This window comes from Balaenoptera borealis, assembly GCF_965194805.1.
Source record: "Balaenoptera borealis genome assembly, chromosome: 16".
Taxonomy (NCBI): domain Eukaryota; kingdom Metazoa; phylum Chordata; class Mammalia; order Artiodactyla; family Balaenopteridae; genus Balaenoptera; species Balaenoptera borealis.
In genome coordinates this window covers 80,027,229-80,047,862 of record NC_138872.1, presented here as the reverse complement: position 1 = coordinate 80,047,862, position 20,634 = coordinate 80,027,229, and the positions used below count along the sequence as shown (strand labels likewise).

At 58.6% G+C, this 20,634-nt stretch overlaps 3 protein-coding genes across 13 annotated transcripts in view; 2 read left to right on the top strand and 1 right to left on the bottom strand.

Moving 5' to 3' along the window:
• The window catches only part of STYXL1 (serine/threonine/tyrosine interacting like 1), a 63,014-nt gene extending 62,205 nt beyond the window's left edge, over positions 1-809 (top strand). For all 4 annotated transcript variants that reach the window (XM_082360256.1, XM_082360257.1, XM_082360258.1 and 1 more), the window contains one exon: positions 570-809. In XM_082360256.1, the coding sequence (XP_082216382.1) occupies positions 570-701 (132 nt within the window). In that variant the 3' untranslated portion in view covers positions 702-809. The remainder of the gene's footprint in view (positions 1-569) is intronic.
• Positions 810-2,164: 1,355 nt separating this feature from the next.
• On the top strand, positions 2,165-8,074 carry TMEM120A (transmembrane protein 120A). Of its 3 annotated transcripts, none has more exons than XM_082360252.1 (12): positions 2,165-2,377; positions 4,001-4,119; positions 4,379-4,495; positions 6,111-6,170; positions 6,394-6,489; positions 6,567-6,656; positions 6,870-6,935; positions 7,034-7,095; positions 7,202-7,294; positions 7,418-7,482; positions 7,575-7,643; positions 7,793-8,074. In XM_082360252.1, exons 1-12 carry the CDS (start codon positions 2,297-2,299, stop codon positions 7,829-7,831), a joined length of 957 nt encoding a protein of 318 aa, XP_082216378.1. In that variant the 5' UTR covers positions 2,165-2,296; the 3' UTR covers positions 7,832-8,074. The 3 variants fall into 3 exon arrangements, with proteins under 3 accessions (XP_082216378.1, XP_082216379.1, XP_082216377.1); XM_082360251.1 differs by having other exon boundaries at positions 2,167-2,377; positions 7,718-8,074; XM_082360253.1 differs by lacking the exon at positions 7,575-7,643.
• Positions 8,075-8,198: 124 nt separating this feature from the next.
• POR (cytochrome p450 oxidoreductase) overlaps positions 8,199-20,634 on the bottom strand; it is a 74,380-nt gene continuing 61,944 nt past the window's right edge. For 5 of the 6 annotated variants that reach the window (XM_082360246.1, XM_082360245.1, XM_082360243.1 and 2 more), the window contains 14 exons: positions 20,323-20,371; positions 16,813-16,941; positions 15,073-15,222; positions 14,471-14,595; positions 13,974-14,063; positions 13,497-13,595; positions 12,344-12,460; positions 12,119-12,237; positions 10,072-10,253; positions 9,808-9,957; positions 9,205-9,475; positions 8,974-9,119; positions 8,809-8,894; positions 8,199-8,709 (listed from right to left, as the gene is read on the bottom strand). In XM_082360246.1, the coding sequence (XP_082216372.1) occupies positions 8,565-8,709; positions 8,809-8,894; positions 8,974-9,119; positions 9,205-9,475; positions 9,808-9,957; positions 10,072-10,253; positions 12,119-12,237; positions 12,344-12,460; positions 13,497-13,595; positions 13,974-14,063; positions 14,471-14,595; positions 15,073-15,222; positions 16,813-16,941; positions 20,323-20,371 (1,858 nt within the window). In that variant the 3' untranslated portion in view covers positions 8,199-8,564. The remainder of the gene's footprint in view (positions 8,710-8,808; positions 8,895-8,973; positions 9,120-9,204; positions 9,476-9,807; positions 9,958-10,071; positions 10,254-12,118; positions 12,238-12,343; positions 12,461-13,496; positions 13,596-13,973; positions 14,064-14,470; positions 14,596-15,072; positions 15,223-16,812; positions 16,942-20,322; positions 20,372-20,634) is intronic. The other variant, XM_082360244.1, reaches the window with a different exon arrangement.

The window sequence follows — 20,634 nt, the reverse complement described above, 5'->3', positions numbered from 1 at the left end:
AGTTTCCTTCTATTCCACAGTTTGTTGAGGAACTGCTTTTGCCTTTTCCTTTTTCCTCTATCCTCAATCCAGATGGAGACCAGCTGGTCACCTTCCTTCATGTAATAACCCTTCCTGCATTTTGGGGTGGGCACCTAAAAGAAGGCAGCTTCAGTTTTTCTTCTTCAGAGAATCTGCCCAAGTTCTCTTCCCCTTTCCATTCATTTATCCACTTACAATGCAAATCTTCGTTGAGGCAGCACTGAGTGCCAGGCATGGGCATGGTGCTTTCCTGTCCACAGGAGGTTTCACATATGTTTTCTCAACCTTCACAGGAGCCATCTGACATAAGAATGATTTCTGTCTCTATATTCAGAATGCAGAGGGGCTTGCCCCAGGCAGAGCCAGCTCCTACAACTCCTTGCCCTAATCTATTAACCCCAAGCTGCTGCTGTTTCTTTGTCCTGCCCTTAAGCTATGTTGCTGACCCCTGGGCAAGTGCCTTCTGTCCCTCCTGAGCTGGCTGTGATCAAGGTGGGAAGGGCCCAGGTCCAATCCTGAAGCCTGCTTTTCTCTCCTTGGGTTCACAGAGGTCCTGGGCCTACGTCAAGAAGTGTAAAACCAACATGCGTCCAAATCGGGCTTTGGTGGCTCAGCTGTCAGAGTGGGAGAAGGTTGTCCTTGGAGACATCGTCACAGACATCTTGGATCCACTCTACTGATTTTCTCTGTGGCTCAGCTATGGGTCCAGAAGAACCTGCCTTGGGAGCTTTTTGTGGGTAGTGGGCCAGGGTGTGTAACCAGGAATGAGAAGGCCTTTGCTGCCTGGAGCCTTGTGTCAGCCTGCCTCAGTGGTTCTTCCCAGGTTCCTCATTTGTGCCAGCACAGGAGGTGCTCAGACTCAGCGAGAACCCCCATCCCTGGGGCATCCTGGACCCACCCCCACTGCACTCCTGAGGCTGCTTCTGGAGGAGCATCTGGCTGCCAGAGCAGCTGCCGCTCATGTCCCCCATAACGTGGAACCTTTGGAGGCTGCCTGGTGGGAGCTCCAAGGGTTCCCCCAGCCTTGTGTTGCTCCACAGGGGATGTCACAATGCCCATCCATGGGTGGAGATCCCCCAGCCCCAGAGATGCCAAGCTCAGCCTTGGCTCAGGCTGCAGGCTTCACAGCTTTGAGAGGCTCCTGGCACAAGGGCATACCCTTGCCTCATCCCCAGTTTCAGCACTCCCTACTGCTCCATCACCTGTACAGATGTCCTTTCCTTGCTCCTCACTCATTTTTGCCTGGCTGTGTTCACCAAGAAGAGATTCTCACCCTCCCATCCCTCACAACCAGGTTTCTAGAAATTCCTCCGGTCTCAAAAGGAATTTTCCTGTGACTGTGCTTCTGAGTGCTGGCAGCGCCCACAGAACGAGCCTGGAGTCAGGAGACAAGGGGACTGATGGAGAATTTAACATGTCGGTCCATGTTCATCCAGCAAACATTCCCTGACACCTGGGCAGGGCTGAGGACATACAGGTGAACGCCATGTTGCCTCCTAGGACTCTTTGCAGAGGGTTAGAGTAGCACTCCCCCGTGCCCCAACAGGAGCCCACGCCCTCAAAGAGTGGGGTTTTGCAGGAGGGGTAAGGGCTTTTCAGGCAGTGCAGGCTTTAGTTGGGACTTGAACCGGGTGAACTGGGGTGGCTGCAGAGCGATGGCTTAGGGACCTCCTGGCCGGAAGGGCAGAGCCATTGGAAAGTTTTCAGCAGGGACATGGTGGGGAGTCGCTTTGTGTTTTAGTCAGGGCAGTCTGGTGGCTGTGGGAAGGGACACTAGCGGTGAACTTGGAGACAGGGAGACAGTAAAGGGGCCCTTGTAAAAATCCAAGCGAGATAAGAGGCTCGGAATTCCCTCCCTGCCAAAGAGCAGCTTCCCAAGGGAGAAAGTGAGGCAGGTGGCACCTCCCTGGGCCTTGGTTTATTCCCTGCCTGACAGGCAAGGACACTGCTGGCTGCACCACACAGTTGGCGCCACCGGGAGTGCCCCGGTTGGGGGCTGCCACCGCCCTCCAAGCTGGGAGCAGCCGGGAGAGCGGCCCTCGGAGCACGTGGTCTCGCCCCGGCCCCGCCCCTGTCCCGGATTGGCTCCGACAGGGGGCGGGGCCAGCGCGCTCGCCGCTCCAGGCTTTTCCGCATTGGTGGTCACTGCGGCTCGAGCCCGGAAGCTGACGGGGGCGGAGGCGGCGGAGGCGGCGGAGGCGGAGGCGCCTCGGGCCCGCCGGGGTTGCGGCTCTGTCCTCGACTCTCGGCTCGTCCGGCTCACGGCCCGGCAGCAATGCATCCCCCGCCTCCGGGCCCGTTGGGCGACTGCCTGCGGGACTGGGAGGAGCTCCAGCAGGACTTCCACGGCATCCAGGTAAGTGCTGATGCGGGCCCCCATTGGTTCCGAGCCATGTCTATCTGGCTCTGGGTCAAGGGTCGGGCAGCCCCGGGTCGGGCAGCGGGGAGCTCGGGGTCAGGGGTCGGGGACCCTGGTGTCGCTCCCGACGGCGGCGAGGCCCCGGGTCCTGGTGTCCCCGGTTGGACCCTCCTCTCGGCCTCAAATGAATGTTCGGCGGCGGTACCTCTTCCCCGCGCGGCCGCCGCGACCCCGGAGTGACCCCACTGACCCAGGCGGACCTCCGGCCTCCCTCTGAGGCCTCGGAAAGATGCCCCGACTCCGACCCGGTCCCCTCCCAGGAGAGTCCGAGCTGACCGGGGCCAGTCTTGTGTCAGTCACTGAGCAAATGCGCCGTGGGCGCCGGCCGGGCCGGATCGGCGAGCAGCGCCTTCCCCGCCCTCGGGCCGCGCGGTCTGGGCTGAGTGTGGCTGCGGAGCAGTCCGGGAGGCAGCCTGGCCTAGGTCGGGGGAAGTGGTGTTTCAGGTGAAGTCCCTGGATGGGGGCGGGGCCCATCCAGGGTGAAGGACAGCTCCCACCGAGACAGGACCACGTGGCTGCTGCAGAGAGTGAGGGGAGAAGTGGGTGGGCCAGACCCTGCCAGGAGACCTCACGGGCTCGACAGGGATTGGAGTCTCTCTGAGACCAGTGGGAAGCCAAGGGAGGGATCGTCTGGACCTGGCTGGTATGGGCCACTGTGCTGTTCTGTGGAAAGGCAGACGGGAGAGTGTGGTGGCTGGGGGTAGGCTGAGGTGGCCCCTCCTGGGCATGAGAAACAAGACCCACGCAGGGTAGAACCCAGGTCAGCTGGGCACTTGATCAGGACTTTGCCTCTCCTGGACTGGTTCCAGCCCTTTCCTGTCCACGTTGAAGCCTGACTGCCCCTGGCCCGGCCAAGCTGCTACCATTAGTGCTTCCCAGCCTGGTCACCACTGTCCTGGTCTCAGCCCCTGCCTGACCTTCCTCACACTGCCCCTTGCCCCATCTCTAGGCTGTTCCTTCTCAAGACTTAACCCACTGGGGCAAAGTGCTCTGGGAAGCCTTCGGTTAAAGGTGTTGGGGGAAGGGTAGAGGAATGGTCTTATAGCAAGAGGTCCAAGGGCTAAAGCCTGATGACCTTTACTCTGGGAGGAAGATGCTGGGAGTGCCAGAGCAGTAGGCATCTTGGACAGCCTCATTTTCCCCTGCACTTGCAGGCTATCTAGGTAGGAGGATCTGAGAGGGCCAGGGATGGCTTTAGGTAGCCTGCTTGGTCCAGAAGGTAGACCCATGAGCCTAGAATCCAGATTCAGGATAGGCCAGAGAGGGGTGGGAACAACTAGTAGATGGGCTGAAACTAAGAAAACCTTCAGAGAACTCCTGTTTCTGGGAGAGGGGTACTGTGGGGGCTTCTGGGCTTACAGGGAGACCCCTGCCTCCTTGCCTGCCTTGGAGAGAGAGTACCCTCAGGGAGTTCCCTGGGCTGGCACAGCTGGCTGTCTCCTTTCCTGCTGAGACCCTCCCAAGGAGCCCTGGAGGAGTCCATGCCCCACCTCCTTCCCAGCAGGCTCTGGCTCGGGAGCCCCCTAGCCAGCCTGAGCCTTACCCCAACCTGGTTCTCAGGAGACCCACCGGCTGTACCGCCTGAAGCTGGAGGAGCTGACCAAGCTGCAGAACAACTGTACCAGCTCCATCACTCGGCAGAAGAAGCAGCTCCAGGAGCTGGCCCTTGTCCTGAAGAAGTTAGGACCTGTCCCCATATACTCCCTCATGCCCTCCCATACCTCATCATACCCACCCCCCCCATGCCCTGTGGCCTCGGACTGGGGGTGGGTGTCTGACCTGGTGGGGTAGAGAGCTGGCACTGACTCCCAGATGTCCCTGGGCATGGCCTTTCCCCTCTCTGGGTTGCATTTGCTCTCCTGCGGCGCAGGTGTCAGGTGTGATATCACACGTGGGGGTCCCTTGTTCTGACTCTGGCTTCTGTGGCCGCACCTGCAGATGTAAACCCTCCCTCCCGTCAGAGGCCGAGAAAGCTGCGCAGGAGCTGGAAAACCAGATCAAGGAACGACAAGGCCTTTTCTTTGATATGGAGGCCTACTTGCCCAAGCAGAATGGGTGAGATTCCTCCCCCAGGCTCAGTTCACAGCCATTTCTGAGAGGGAGGCCTGAAGCCCCGTCTTCCTCTGCTTGGTTTCCTGCACCCACTCTGGGCTGACCAGTCAGACACAGTCCTGTCTCAGGGACAGCCTGAGTGACAGTGACAGCTCACTGCAATGAGTGCTTTGTGGGGGAAGTATAGGGAATGGGGGGAGCACAGTGAGGGGTACCTAACCACTTGGGAGGTCGGAGAAAGCCTCCTGGAGTAGGTGGTGCCTGAGCTGAGTCATAAGGATAAAGAGGAGGAGTGAGCCAGGCAGACATGGGAAGGCAGAAGTAGTAGGTGTCATGGCCATAGCTCACAGTGGGAGGTAAGAGGTTGCAATGAGACCAGAAGGGGAGCCAGCCTGCAGAGCTTCCCTCTGGCCCAGTGGGCAGGGGAGAGTGACAGGTCAATCATGCACTTAGATCAGCTGCAGTCACAGCAGAGGACATGGCAGAAGCCTAGGCTTAGGGAAAACAATCCCGCAGAGACTGCAGGCAGCAAGACAACTGGGAGAGAGCGTGTCCCAGAAGGCAAGGAAGGAAGGACTGGCCAGTAGCCTCAGATCAGTTGGCCCGGGGCAGCGTGGGAGGCAGTCAAATGCAATACAGAAGGGGAAATGTTTCCTGGAAGTCAGGGTGACCTTGGAGAGAACCGCTTCACAGGAGGGTAGGGGTGGAAGTTGATACTGGGGATGACAGAAGAGCTGAGGAGACAGCCAAGTTTAGGCCGTGCTTCAGAAGCTTGGCTGTGAGTGGAAGGAGAAACTGGTAACTAGAAACCAGTGACTAGAACTTGGCATGAGAGTTGAGTAGTGGCTTTTGTTTGGATGTGTGTGTAACTTTGTACATAGGAAAGACTTGAGCATATCTACCTGCTGAGAGGTGGGCCAGCAGAGGGAGAGACCCAGAAGAGGTGCACTAAGCAATGGAGGGAAGTCCCTGGGGAGGTGGGAAAGGGTGGGTGTAGGCCCTTGTTGTCTGGGATGAGGGGGGTTGCAGAGATGAGGGTGAGGAGGCAGCGGAGATGTCACCTGCCCGGAGGGAGACAGGATGGAGGATGTGGGAGAGGGTTGGACAAGGCCACGGCTGAGCACGGGAGAGGGAGCCCGGCCCCAGCCCCAGCTGTGCCCCATAACCTCTTCACTGCCTCCGGCAAGTCCCTGAACCCCTCTGAGCCTGTGCGTACGGCTCGAGTGTGAACAAGGGCCCATATGGGAACAGCTGCTTAATACGACTGTAACCTACAGTCACCTCACGGAGTTCCTCTGGCAGAGGACGAGACAAGCTTAGATGGTGAGGTGATGGCAATGCAAGGATTGGCAAGAAAGTGGTTCCGTGTTAATGGAGGAGGGCTTGGTGACTCAGCTGGCTCGGGAAGGGAGACCAGGGTCAGGAGGGCCTGGGAGCGTCAGTGAGGGAGAGGGTCCTTGTGGGTGGGAGGCTGGGCGCTCGGGGGTCAGAATATAGCCAGGGTTTCCGAGGAGGCCCTTTTGGGTTGGGAGGAGGGTGGTGTGGTCACAGGTGTGGGTTGCTGCAGTGGACCTGGGGCTGAAGGCTACCTCTCCTCACCTGGTGTTCCCTCCCGCAGGTTGTATCTGAGCCTGGTTCTGGGCAATGTCAACGTGACACTCCTGAGCAAGCAGGCTAAGTAATTTGTTGTCGTGGGCGGGGTCTCAACCCTACTCCCCGTCCCCTGCCCCAGGTCCCTTCCAGTCTGCCCCAGCTTCCCTGGCTAAGCTTGGGGTTCAGGGGCTGCTCCCCCATGCTGGCCCCATGCCACAACAGCAGTGTGTCCAGAGGCGTGGGTGGGCCCTGCCAGCATCCCAGCGTGTCCCACGAGTGTGTACCCCTCCCCCCTCCCCCCTCACCAGGTTTGCCTACAAAGACGAGTACGAGAAGTTCAAGCTCTACCTCACCATCATCCTCATCCTCATCTCCTTCACCTGCCGCTTCCTCCTCAACTCCAGGTGGGTGTCCTGCTGCACGGGGCTGGACCCTGTGCCCTCTCCAGGCTCTGGCACCAACCTTCTGTACCCCTCCCTAGGGTGACAGACGCTGCCTTCAACTTCCTGCTGGTCTGGTATTACTGCACTCTGACCATCCGCGAGAGCATCCTCATCAACAACGGCTCCCGGTGGGCGCGGGCCGGAGCCCGGCTCCCGGGGATGGGGGTGGGGGTGGGGTGACACTGGAGCTGCCCTAGAAAGCGGGGGTGGGGGGGCGGCGGGTGCCGTGGCCCTCTGAGAAGCGGGAACTGGCTGGGGTACTGGTTTCTTCCCACCTCCTGTCCCGGAGCACTGATCCTGGGGGCTGAGGGGACAGGAGTGACGGTGGCTTCCTGATGCAGGATCAAAGGCTGGTGGGTTTTCCATCATTACGTGTCCACGTTCCTGTCAGGAGTCATGCTGACCTGGTGAGTGGGCCGGCTTGGTCCCAGGGTCTCCGGGGGAGCCGGGGCAGGGAGAGGTGGCATCCCCGAGCCCCGACCCCTCCCTCTGCTCTCTGCCTTAGGCCCGACGGCCTCATGTACCAGAAGTTTCGGAACCAGTTCCTGTCCTTCTCCATGTACCAGAGTGAGTGTCTCAGAGGTCCTGCTGAGCTTAGGACTGGCCCCCCTCGGGAGGGGCGGGAAAGGGACTTGGGACTCCAGCCCAGTCCTGATGTCCCCCTGCCCTCCAGGCTTTGTGCAGTTCCTCCAGTATTACTACCAGAGCGGCTGTCTGTACCGCCTGCGGGCCCTGGGCGAGAGGCACACCATGGACCTCACTGTGGGTGAGTCGGGCGTGGCCGCCCCTCTCTGGAATCCTGACGGGGGAGCTGGAAGGGCAAAGTCCTTTCCTCTTGACCTGGGTCTGAGTGATGGGGTCGTCTCTGTCCTGGTTGTGCCCCCCGCAGAGGGCTTCCAGTCCTGGATGTGGCGGGGCCTCACCTTCCTGCTGCCCTTCCTCTTCTTTGGACACGTAAGTTGTACCTGTGTCCCTGTCCATCGGGCTGTCTGTCCCCGGCTCTGATTTGAGCAGGGACTGTGTGTAAAAACCGCCCTCCCTCCCAGTTCTGGCAGCTTTTTAATGCGCTGACGTTGTTCAACCTGGCCCGGGACCCCGAGTGCAAGGAGTGGCAGGTGAGCCGGGCCCCTGGAGAGGACGCCGGGAGGGCCGGGCCTGGCTTCTGTCCTGACCACGATTCCTCCCCCAGGTGCTCATGTGTGGCTTCCCCTTCCTCCTCCTCTTCCTCGGCAATTTCTTCACCACCCTGCGGGTTGTACACCAGAAGTTCCACCACCAGCAGCACGGGAGCAAGAAGGAATGAGGCTGGGCCTTCCCTGCCTGCCGGCACGGCGCTCTACGGCACCCCTGGCCTGGAAGGGGCTTCTGAACGCCACATGTTAAGGGGGTGGGGGCTCCTCTCGTCTGGGAGGGTCTGTCTGCTCTCCCCTGGGTTTTGTGGGCTCTGTGGGCCCTGAAGGCGGCACTGGAGAGGAAGACCCGGGCCTGTGTCCCCGCCTGCGGGAGCCGGGGGCCAGCGGCCTCAATAAAGGGCGAGAGGCTCAGAGAGGCTTGGTGTGTGTTCTCCTGCTGGTAAGACAGGGGTCTGGGGGTTCCTGAGGTCTCTCTGGGGTCTGAGTTAAGGAGACCCAGGTGGAGGCCCCAGATCTATGCAAGCAATACCAGGCAAATACAGAAAACAACTTTATTCCAAGGGCCAGAGGTTATTTAAAATTATTTACACTCATTGAAAATCACGGGGAGGGGCCAGGCCCCACTCAGCTGAGAGGAGGCGCCCCTTCTGTTCAGCCACCGAGGGCCCGAGGTGTCCGCGGAGCATCGGCCCGGGTCACCCTCAGCCACGCCCCCTGGGGCCGGCGGGTCCGAGGGTACACCTCAGGCCTGGAGCAGTCTCTGTCAGTCGCTGGGCCTGCCTCCTGTGGCAGGGCCCAGCAGAACCCACCCAGGCGACTGGCAGAAGGGAGTGAGGAAAGCGATTACATGGGGGAGTAAGTCTGTAGGGCGTGAGGAGCAAAGCAGGGTGGGCCCGGGTGACTCTAGCTCCACACGTCCAGGGAGTAGCGGCCCTTGGTCATCAGCTTCTTGACATAGTCCACGGCCTGGGCGTGCTCCATGGCCCCCTGCTCGGCCACGATGTCGTAGAAGGTGTTCTGCACGTCCCTCGCCATGTTCCGAGCGTCCCTGCGGGCGGGAAGGAGGTGGCGCTGGGGGCCGGGCAGGGGCCCCCCTCCCCCACGGGCAGGTAGGCCCTGTCCCCGCCCCGCCTCTGCCCTCACTCACCCACAGACGTAGATGTGGGCGCCCCCGTCGTGGATCAGCTTCCACAGGTGCTCCCCGTCCCTCTTCAGCAAGTGCTGCACGTAGACCTGGGGGTGGGGGCGCCTGTGAGGAGGGCTGCTCACACCGCCCGCCCTCCGCCCCGCGGGGGCCTGCCCGCGGCCTCACCTTCTGGGGCTGCTCCCGGGAGAAGGCCACGTTGAGCTGGGTGAGGGCGCCGTCCTGGTGGAACTTGGCCAGCTCCGCGCGGTACAGGTAGTCCTCGTCAGAGCGGCGGCAGCCGTAGTAGAGCAGCGTCTCCCCCACCTCCTTGCCTGGGGTGGCAGCAGTCGGGGACGTGGAACCCCAGTCCCAGCCCTGCCGCCCGCCCGCCCGCCCGCCCAGGGCCCGTACACTCACCCTGCTGCCTCAGCCAGGCCCGCTCCTGGATGAAGCCTATGAAGGGGGCCACCCCGGTGCCCGGGCCCACCATGATGACAGGCACGGTGGCCTTGAAGGGCAGGCGGAACTGGGACTTGCGCACGAACATGGGCACCAGGGCCCTGCGGCCGTTCTCCCCGGCGGGCTCCTTGGCCCGCAGCCAGCTGGTGGCCACGCCCTTGTTAACGCGGCCCGACTGGGTCTCATACTCCACGGCCACGGCACAGATGTGCACGGAGTTGGGGTGGACCTGGCGGGGCGGCACGGTCGGAGTGAGCGTGGCGGTGCCGGAGGCCCCCTCCCTCCTGCCACCCACCCTGCCGCGGGGGTCCCTGCTCAGCGCCTCTTTACACCCTTCGCGGCGCCCAAACCTGTTCAAAGGCCCCTTCCTGGCAGCTCTCCTGACTGGCTCTCGGCACTGGGGCCGGAGAGCAGTTTGCAGCTCTGGACACACAGCCCAGGAGTCTCAAGTGAACTGCCCTGGCCACGGGGAGCAGAGCTGGGGCTGTGGCCCAGGGACCCCGGCCCCTCCAAGGAGCCAACACTATGTCTTCTATAAGCGGGCAGGCCTGGAGCCCACACCTTGGAGGACGAGGCGATGGAGTAGTAGCGGGCCTGGAGACGAGGCAGCAGCTCACACAAGTGGTCGATGGGGGGCCGCAGGGACGCGTAGTCCTGCAGGATGGCCAGGATGTGCCTTCGAGCCTCGACCACCCAGCTCAGGTACAGCTCCTGGGGAGAGGCAGACGTAAGTGAGACACGGGGACCTAGGGGACAGGGCTGAAGTTGGGCCCAGGCAGCTTGGGGAATGGCCTGGGGGCGCTGGGGTGCGAGTGGCAGGCCCACCTTGCCCTCGCCCGAGGAGGAGACCATCTTGCGCAGCTGCTCCTGCTCCGAGGGCTCTGAGGCGTACTGGGCCAGCTCGTAGAGCACGTTGGTGCGTGGCGGGTTGGTGATATCCAGGTAGTAGGTGAGGGCCGTGCGGTAGGAGGTGGGGCAGGGGAAGGGGTGCTTCTTGTTGGAGTCTTCTGTAAGGAGAGGGCAGGCAGGGTTCGGGATGGGCGCGGTGCCACGCGATGGGGGTGGGCAAAGCCTCAGGCCTGCTCTCAGGAAGCGGGCAGCCCAGGGAGCACTGGAAGCAAGAGCGGCTCTTTCTGGTCCTTCCCTGACTTCGGGGGCAAAGCCTCAGGCTTCGGCCCCCCTCGCGCGTCACGCTGGACGGGCGGTCTTCATCAGAGGCAGGGCATTGCCGGGGCAGGCCTGGCAGTCGCTGGCCCCACCCAGGAGAATCAGCCCCTTCGGGGCCCCTTCCCCTGCCAAGAGCTGCTCAGAGAGAGGGCTGCAGAGGGGGAGCTCCCCACGTGTGTCCTGCCTGGCTGCGGGCTGGACCTGGTCCACTGTGGGGGGGCTCCAGGCTCATGACTGTGCGATGCCAATGCTGGGCCTTCAGCTGTGACAGCAGAGCCCCCTCCGGGTCAGTTTTTATGCTTGGACACACGTGGAGGTCTGTGCATGGGTCACCCAAGGGCCAAGCTCTGGGGACAGCATCCTGTACACTCAGGGGCAGCTACTGGCACAGACCCCCCGCCAGCCCTTGCCAGGGGCCTTCCATTACCACAGTCAACAGGCTGGCTTTACTGACAGCTCCCCACAAGCAGGCTAGAGCTGGACTGGACCCAGGAGCAACTCCATCTCTTAGAGGCATCACTGCAGGGGCGTTTATTCCTGTGCACAAATGAGCCCCGTGGCACCGCGAGGCTGCCGAGCCGCATGGAGAGGAGAGGGCCTGGCCCAGGACGGCTCGGCCTGTAGGGGTTTGGGTCTGTTTTTGGGGGGGGTTTGAACTTGGTACTGAAGTATGACCTACGTACCGTGTACAAGTCACAGTGCAATGCTTGATGGGTTTTCATGAACTGAAAGTCCTCGTTACCCAGCACCCACATCAGGCAGCAGGTGTTCCCTGCACCCAGGCACCCTCTTGTGTGAGCCCAGAAAGCAGGGCTCAGGCCTTGCACGACAGGGGCAGGTGCGGCACTTCCTCTGCAGCCCCACTTGTGCCTCTGGTTCTGAGCCTCCGCAGCCCTCTCTCTTAAGCAGCTCTTGGCAGTGAACGGCTCTTCACAGGGGCCCGGAGTCTCCTGGGGGAGGGTGAGCACCAACACCCCTCCTGACCCCCAGCAAGGTCCGGCCTCGGATGGCGCAAGAGCCGTGCCCCCCCCGGGGAAGAAAGGCCCACGCGTGCACTCCCGTGCGTCCACTGCCGGCACGATGAATTCTGATAGAAATCAGCCCCCTTTCACGCAGCTCCTCTCAAGGCTGACTCGAGCTGCTGAGAAGGAGCAGCCCAGGCTCAGGTCACTGAGGACAAGAGTGAGTGGGGCAGGGCCAGGCCGAGCTGGGCCCCAGCTCAGTGGACAGTGGGGGCACTGGGAGCATTCACAGGCCGGGCAGCCCTGCCCCACGGTAGTGCCCCTTGCACTCTGAGCACCCTGAATGGACCTGGAGGGCCGTCAGGATTGTTGACTCGGATCCCTGGGTTCACAGGTGAGGAGACCCTGGAGCCAGAGAGGGCCTTCAGTGGCCAGTTGTGGCTCTCTTCCCTGTAGGACACGGGGCTGGCTCTGTCTCCAGGCACCCACTCTCCCTCAAGGGAGTATGGCAGTAAGGGGATGGGGGAACCCCAGAAGGGAGAGCACCAGCCCCTGCAGCTACCTTTTCCTCTGACCCCGAGTTTGTTCTACAACCTGTAACTGGGGTCTTGGTTATGAGGGCTTCTAGGGCACCAGGCTTTAGCCCTAAGCAGAAGCTCAACCTATGGACCTTGCCAAGGGGCCCATTCCCACCAGCCACCTCAGGCCCAGGTAGGTAGGGAGGCCTGGATCCCAGGACTCACCGTCAAGATTGTTCAGGGACATGATAACGTCCAGGTCGGCACCCAGGATCTCGCCGAGCTGGTTGACGAGGGCAGAGTCGTTGGCTGGGTAAACAGCCACGTGGTCCCCAGATTCATACCTGGGGTAGATGCGAGGCTCAGGAGGAGGGTGGAAGGCAGCTCTGCACCCAAACAGGAGGCCTGAGTGAAAGGTTTGAGGGGGTGGGGGGTGGCAGCAGCTGATACCTGATTTTGGAGTCTGAGATGTCTAATTCCAGGTGCATGAGGTGTCGCTCAGTTCCCTGGTTCAGCTTCCGGTTGGTGGTGACGACAGCCAAGAAGGGGTTCTTGGCGTCGAAGGGGCTGGGTGGGGAGAGCAGCTCAGTGACTGGCCAGGCCTTCAGTCTGAATCTTCCCACCCCAAGGGACACTTCTGGCCACACAGGACACAGGAAACATCAGAGCTGGCCTCCAAGGGTCATGAGGAAACCTCTCCAATTAGGTAATGGGCTTTCCCAGCCTAATGCACAGCGGTGCTCCTGGCACCCCGCAAGGGGGTAGAGCTAGGTTATCAGTGTCACCATTTACAGACATGGCAACTGTGGCTGGTCCCTAAAAACCTGGGGGACCCTCCACACTCTGTACACGTTGGTGAGCAGAGCACAAGGAGGGCCAGGCCCTTGAAGGTGGCTCCCCAAGACGGACGGGGCCTGGGTTCCGAGTGACGGTGTGGAGCAAAGCCCCCTCCGCCCAGGTGCCCAGGACTGTACGTGAACAGGAGAGACGCTTTCACTCTGTGAAGTCACTGAAATGTCGGGCTTTCCGGCTACAGCTGCAGCAGGGCTGCTGGTCGCAAAGCCTGGTGGTTCTAGGAGGTCTTTCCTGGGCGGCTCCAGCAGGATTCTGGGTGGCACCCACGGGCAAGTCAGGGACCCCAGAGAGGAACACTACGTTTCTGGACAAAACGTCCAGACATCGAGGCAGATTTTAAGGACGCGAGCCCTTTTGCCCAACCAAGTTCCACCTCGACCCAGAGCTGAACTCACCGTCCTGGTCCAGGAACTGGTGGGTACCCCCCTCCCCAGGGTGTCTACAGGGCAAATGAAGTACAAGCTGAGCAAGGGCCAGTCCCCCCGAGGCCACGCCCTGGGCGGAGGGACCGCTGGGAGCGGAGGGGAGGGGTCCCCAGGGCCCCGGGCTCAGAGCAGCCTCCCATCTCTCTCTGCTCCAGGCCTCACCCCCTCCTGTGCGGTGGAGATGGAAACATAGGTGCCCTCACCCAGGCCCACTCCTGGATGTGGGGGTAAGGAAGCCCCACAGGACGGGGCCTGGGAGGACAGGCCCTGCGGGGACGCACAGGACGGCCAGCTGTCCGGCCCCAGCCACACTCTCTACTCACGGTTTCTGGTTCTCGTAGCTCTTCAGGCGGCCCATTTCGCCCACGTACACCTTGGCCGCGTCTATGTCTGTGTGGACCACAAGCTCATACTGGCGAATGCTGCAAAAGGGAGACACAGGGTGAGGCCGGGAGGGGGCCGGGTCCCAAGGAGGGAGTGAGGCTGTGAGGCGATGGGACGTGCAGCGAGGGCTGCGGGGCCAGACGTGACCCACGAGGAAGGAGATGCGTGAGCGTGGGAGGCAGGAGGGGCCAGCACGGCACTCGGAGGGCGGGGCGGCCCGTCAGCAGGCCCGAGGCTCTGCCCAGAGGAGGCCAGGAATCCCGCCCTGACCGTCACCTGCAGGCACAGCCCAAGCGCTTGGGCCCGCGCCCCTCCCGCACCCTGATGGAGCCTCCTCCAGCGCCACCACACCCGCCAGGCCAGTCCCCCCATCAGCAGGCAGCACCCAAGGCCCCGGCCCATCTGTGCACACTCACCTGGACTCGTCTCCAGTGGCTTCCACCCCTAAGTGCTCGCACACGGCCGGCCAGAACTGCTCTCGCCACGTGATGAAGTCCTCCTCCAGGCTGGGGACGAGAGGGGATGAGCCAGGCTCCAGATGGGGCTGCCGGCAGAGCTCGGACTCTGTCCCGTCACCCCTCCGAGCTGGAGGGTTCATTTCACACCAGCCCGCCCAGTGATGTAACCCAGGGCGTCAGGAAGCGTCCAGAGGGTCTGCAGTAACCACGGGAGGCCCCATCTGAGCCGGGTGAGCCGGGAGGGTGTGGATGAGCAAAGAAGGTGGGGACTGGCGATGGGGGGGGTTGGCCTTCCCTCCCCCGTGGTGAGGCGGGTCACGGAGTTGCGCTGACATCATGCCTCTGTCCTCCCCTCCTGTGCCCCGGCCAGCCCTAACCTGTGGCTCCTGACACACGACAGCCGGGGCGGAGGGGGGGTGGGTTGCAAGGGCGTGGGCCCTGGAGGGGTCACTCACTTCCCGTCGTCGTCGCCCAGCCCCAGATCAAAGATCCGCTGGGCCCCGAGCTGCTCCAGCCGCTTGTCCACATACTTGCCCATGGCGTTGAAGTGCTCATAGGTCTTGTTCCCAAGGCCAAACACCTGTGTGGATGAGGGGCCAGTGGTCAGCGGTCCCTGCCAGACCCCTTGCACTGTGAGGCCCCAGAGGCGGCTTTGTTTTGGTGACCTGCAGTCCAGGCCCCTCCTCAACCACCTTGGCCTTGACCCTGGCGGCAGCAGGGGGGTTTCACCCCGCCCATTCAAGATTCTCCTTGCCCAGCAGAATCTTGGTCAGCCCACCGCTCTTTTCTTGCCTTCAGTCTCCAGTAGCAAATGCTCCCGAGCAAAGTGGGGCTGGGGCTGGGGCATGGGAGGGGGAGCTCTTGGGCCAGGCCCGGGCGGAAGACAGGGTCGCCCCATGAGCGGCCTTCCTGGGATTCCCTGCCCTTCGAGCTTCAGCTCGAAGCCCCTGTCCTGGCGCCTGGGCCTGCCCTAGCTGATCAAACGAGGTGAGAACTGGAGGAGTTCCTCTTGGACACGGGGTTCCGGAGGTTGCATGAGCTCACACGGGTGACTCACCGCGTACTTGACCCCAGCGAGGTCCACGTCCGTCTCCTGGAGCCAGTCGTAGAAGTCCTGGGCATTGTCAGTGGGGTCCCCCTCGCCGTAGGTGGCCATGCAGAACACTGCCAGGGCGTTCTCAATCTCTGACAGGCTGCTCAGGTCGCCCTGGGGAGACAAAGGCAGGGCCAGGCCCAGCAACCAAGACTAAGCCTGCTCCCAGCAGGGGTGCAGATGGGCGAGTCCAAGGTTCAAGTGGACGGGGTGCATTTCAAGAGCAAAGGGAACAGCAGGCCCAGAAGAGCACAGGTGAGGGCCTGGGGTGTTGAGAGAAGTATGCTGGGTTCCAGGCCACGGGCTGGCACTTGGAACATGGCGCCCTGGGCCACCTCCGGAGAACCTCATCATCCCACAAAGTCCCTGGGGCACAGCAGGACCTGCGCTCGCGCTAATTCCTAACCAACTGTCCGCCAACTCGAAACCCAGGTCCTAAGACAGATGGGTAGTGGTGCTCGTTCCCAAGACCAAAGGCAGGGGCGTGGAGTAGGTGGGGGATGGTTTGGTTTGGGAGACGGAGTGGCACATGTGGGAAGCAGCTGGCCCTCAGAAGAGAGTGGTTCTAAGGGAAAGTTCATTTATCATGTTGTTGGAGCAGCAAGAGCCCGACACTGCCTCCCCCGCCCCGATGTCTGGCAATGACCCTTCAGGGGAGAAGCAGGAAGGCAACTCCCTGGGGCATCTTCCCAGGACTGCCTGCTCCCTGCCAGCCCTGCCCCTCCTGGGTGCCTAAGGGCCACTCCCCCCTTCCCTGCCCACTGAGTCCACCTGGGGCCGCTGGCCTGGCTGTCTCAGAAACAGGCAAGCAGACTGCTGGAAGTTTCCTGCCCTTGGAGAGCCACGACTGGCGAAAGAGCCGATGCGCGGAGGAGAGATAGCAAGGTGAGCGGGTCCCCACCGCCCTCAGAGGCAGGCTGGGTGCAGCTGGGGCCAGGAAGTGGGGACCGTGTCCTGCAGACAGTCCTGTGTTGGCCCGGAGGAGCCCCGTGCCAAGGATGGCTGACAGGAGAAGGCGGGGATCCTGCAGCTCCAGATGGGGGCCCTTCCCTCAATTCCTGGGCTCTCTTGGGCCCTCCCCAAGCCCACACATGCGAGCATGTGTAAAGCTGAGGCTTTACAGCCTCATTTCAAAGCCCAGTTGAAGGGTTCCTGGAGATGGCTCACCCAACACCCTCACCGCCTCTCTGTAGACGAGTCAAGGAAGGCCCTCGGTGGGCGCTCGCTCAGGGTCACACGGGCAGTCAGGGCAGAGTGGCACTAGAGCCCAGACCCCCCGACTCCTCGGTCCAGCTCCCCTGGAACTGCAGTTCTCGGGTGGGGGTTGAGGGGAGATGAGAAACGGTTCCCCTCCTGACTTGCTGAGACTCTTTCATCTTTTAAGCCACAACCAATCCACTAGGTGCCCGAGTCCCTTCTGCTGGCACCTGCCCAGCACTCGCAAAGCCTGCAGCGTGGAGGGCTTGGAAGGCTGAGCGTGAGCGCTGCTGAGCGCGCGTATGCGCTCACCTGGGCCAGGTGTTCTTAATGTCCTTACAACTGGGGCCACCTGGCTGCTGGAACAGATGGCAGGAGACGCCTGTTCCTGTCTGTCCCTTTGGCTAACTCAGCCCTTTAAGCGTCTCCACGATCCAGACGCGACTTCCTTGACGCCCTGGACTGAACTGCATGGGAGGAAGGGGGCAGGGCGCGGCGAGAGCTCACCAGGTCATACTCCTCCGGGTCTGCCGCCATGCCCCGCATCCCGTAGCGATGGGCGTCCTTGGACAAGCGGTTGGCAAACTCCTCGGCGGTCCCCGTCTGGGAGCCGTAGAACACGACGATGTTCCTGCCCTAGGGACGGCCAGACACGCGGGATCAGTGGGGGGCCAAGGGCCACAGGCTTCACTGGAGGCTCTAGGTGACCACGGGGGCAGGCAGGTCCCTCAAGGGCACCCTCTTTCCTGCCTGCTTCAGGTCCTTTCTAAGTCGCTCTGGGGCTAGCATCTCACTGCCACAGCCACTGCAGCGGATGGGGTCAGAGGCCACCTAGCTGACTTCAGCTGGAGCCATCAAGATAATCCTACACACACAAGCTGCTCAAAGTCACACTGTGGGCAGATTTGTAAAGGACATGTGTAAAAATGCAGAGATGACATTCAGTAAAAAAAAAAAAAAAAGCGATCAAAGACTATGTATAGCATAATCCAATTTTGTTACATACCCACTCCACATATATGTGTGTGTTTATACATGTAAATGCACAGGGAAAAAGAACGGCATGAAATAAACCAAGAGTCTCTAAATGGGGAGTCATGGGTGAGTTTTTCTGGATGTTTACAAAAGTAACGCATATGCTTTATAAAAATCTAGACAATGCGGAAAGGTACCATATAGACTGGCTCACAGGCTCTTCATGCCACCCTCCTACTGTGCCCACTGCAGCAGCTCTGGGAAAGCTGGAACTCCATCCCCCAGACTCCCTGCAGCCAGGGATGCAGCAAATTAGGTCCAGCCAACTGGACGTGCTTTGCAAGATCTGGAAGGTGGAAGCAAGGCACAGGCCACCTCCCCGGTCCCTTTCTGTAGACATGAGGTTTCTCTGCGGCAGCCTTCCAGTGCCCAAAATGCCTAGAGGGGTCTCTGGCCTGGCACAGAGCCCCAACTGACAGGTACAAATGACAAAATAAAACGGAGGGACTACAATTGCTGTAAAGTGTTCTCATACCTTTTACATTGTCTGAATTTTCTACAAATCATTTTAAAATCATTTAAAAAGGTATTTTAAAATAATGCTTATGATGTCAAGGGAGCAAAACAGGATATAAAACAGTAGCTAAATATTTATGGTAGCATCAAAATATATAAAGTACCTAGAAATAAGCCATACAAGAAACATGTGAGAAGCTACCGAGTGATAAAGGACTCAACCAAGTGGAAAGGCACTGATTTTGCACAGGAAGACTCAGCGTACAGGATGTCAGTTCTCCCTCTATCAATACAGAAATGTAACACGATCCTAATAAAAACTTGAACAGCTCTTTTTTCATCAACGATTTGATCCTAAAAATCCTGTGGAAAAATAAGTGCGAATCCATCCACTAGAACATCATTTGGCAATAAAAAGGAATGAAGAGCTGACACATGCTACAGCATGGATGAAACTTGAAGACATTACGCTAAGTGACAGATGCCACAAAAGGCCGTATACTGTATGATTCCACTTACATGAAGTGTCCAGAATAGGCAACTCTATAGAGACAAAAAGATGAATAGTTGCTTAGGGCTCAGGGTGGGGGAATGGGGAGTGACTACTACTGGGCATAGGGTTTCTTTTGGGGATGATGAAAGTGTCAGAATGGATTGTGGTGATAGTTTGTGCAACTGGGAATATACTAAAAATCACTGATGTGTAAACTTTAAATTGGAGACTGTATGGAATATGAATTATATCTCAATAAAACTGTTACCTAAAATAAATGAATACGTATGAAGTAACAGCCAGGAAAACTGAAAAAATAAGAGTGATGGGGGGGAGGGAGGAAGTGCCTAGTGCTACAGATATTAAAACAAGTTATAATAATTATACAACATTAAAATAATTAAACAGTATGATATTGTTTATACACAGACAGCTAGATCAAAGTACCAGAACAGGAAAATACAGAACTACACTCAAATACCCATGGGAATTACATTTATGATAAAACTAGTGGGGAAAAGATGGACTTTATTACACGGAATTTAGACAGCTGTGTAAAAAATTGTTGGACCCATACCTTACATCTTACACCAGGATAAATTCCCAACAGATTGAATTTTAAATATGGAAAACAAAATCATAAAAATACTAGAAAAAAATATGGAAGAATTCCTTTATCTCTTTAGAGTGGGGAAGCCTTTCAAATGATGACTCGAAGTCCAGAAGTCACAGAATAGTTAAATGGACTAAGGAACTTTAACATGGCAAAACGAACAAGCAAACACACAATAAGCCGAATGATACACAAACTGTTACCTGGGAAAAATATTTTTAACTCATATCACAGACAAGGGGTTAATCACTCTAATAAGTTTAAGGAGTTCCTTGAGAAAGATCAATCCCAACAGAAAAGTGGGCAAAAGATTTGAACAGAGAATCTGTAAAAAAAAAAAAAAAAAGAAATGCCAGCATAACATGAAAATTCGCTTAAATTCATTCATAGGAAAAATGCAAATTAGAACTCCACAGAAATATCTTTTTTGTAACCTAGAAAACTGGCAAAATCCCAAACTTTGATAGTAGACTCTGTCGGCAAAGCTGTGGGGAACAGGTGTTCTCACACTGTTAGTGACGGTCCCGCGGCGTGACCTCTATGGGGGTGGGGCACAATCTGGCAGTTTCTATCACAAATGCATATATCTTTTGATCCAAAAATTCCACTTCTGGGATTTTACTGTATTTGCAAATATGCAAACTGACCTACACAGTCACAGCAGCACAGTCTGTAAGAGCTAAAGATTAGAATTTTCCAAGCGCCCATCAACAAGGCAGTGTTAAAACAAATTATAGTACTTGTGGCCACACATGGAATCATCACGCAACTATAATAAAGAATGCGGGAGGTATCTTTGAACTGTTGTGAAAAGAGCTCCAAGACATATCATTAAGTGGGAAAAAAATGAAGGTCTATAGCAGTGTATGTAATATGCCACCTTTTGTGTTTAAAAAGTATAAAAGTCTGTGTTTTTATTATATGTGCATAAAGAAGCTCTAGAAGGATCTATAAAATACTAAGGACAGTGATGGGTGACAGGGCTAGGAGAGAAGCTTTCCACTAAATAGTTTATGTTTTGGATTTTCACCGTGTGAATGAAGTACCTGGTCATAAAATTCAACACTTAAATAAACAAGAAACAAACACATAAAATTGTAGCTGTGCTAGGACCACAGCTATGTGAGGTTTACATATGCTCATGGACACAGCCTGGTCTGGGAGGGAGGAGACAGGGCGGCATCTGAGTCAGAGGGAGGGTCTGTTCTTACAGTTTGGTTTGTTCAAGAAGTAAACGTTCAAAAAGCAGAGTAAACTGTCCCAGCAACAGCAGAGCAGCCTCGAGGCTCTGGTTAGCCCAGAAAGTACACACACAGGGGGCTGAGCCGGGTTCCCGCCCGCTTCTCCTCCCGTCCAGTGAAGCTGGCCTTCTGGATGCCCCCGCACACCCACCAGGGCCGAGCACAAAGAGAAAACTCACCGTCTTCTTCATCTTTTCCACGAAGCTGCTGTCTTTGACAGAGGAGGTCCTGAAAAATAAAAGTGTCTGATGGGCACGGGAGGCACATGGCAGCAGCGAGGGGCATTTCCATCTCCGCCTGCTCCACTCCGTGGTGCCCCCGCCAGCAGCCGCCTCTGGTCCAGTGCCGGGGCTGGAAGAGGCAGGACCCAGGCTCCGGGGCCTGGTAAGTCCAAATCCAACGCCTCGCGGGGCCAGGGCTGACCCACCCGGGTACATGAGAACACGAGAACGAAGGGTCAAGCTCACTCCCCGGCCGCTCACCATCCACAG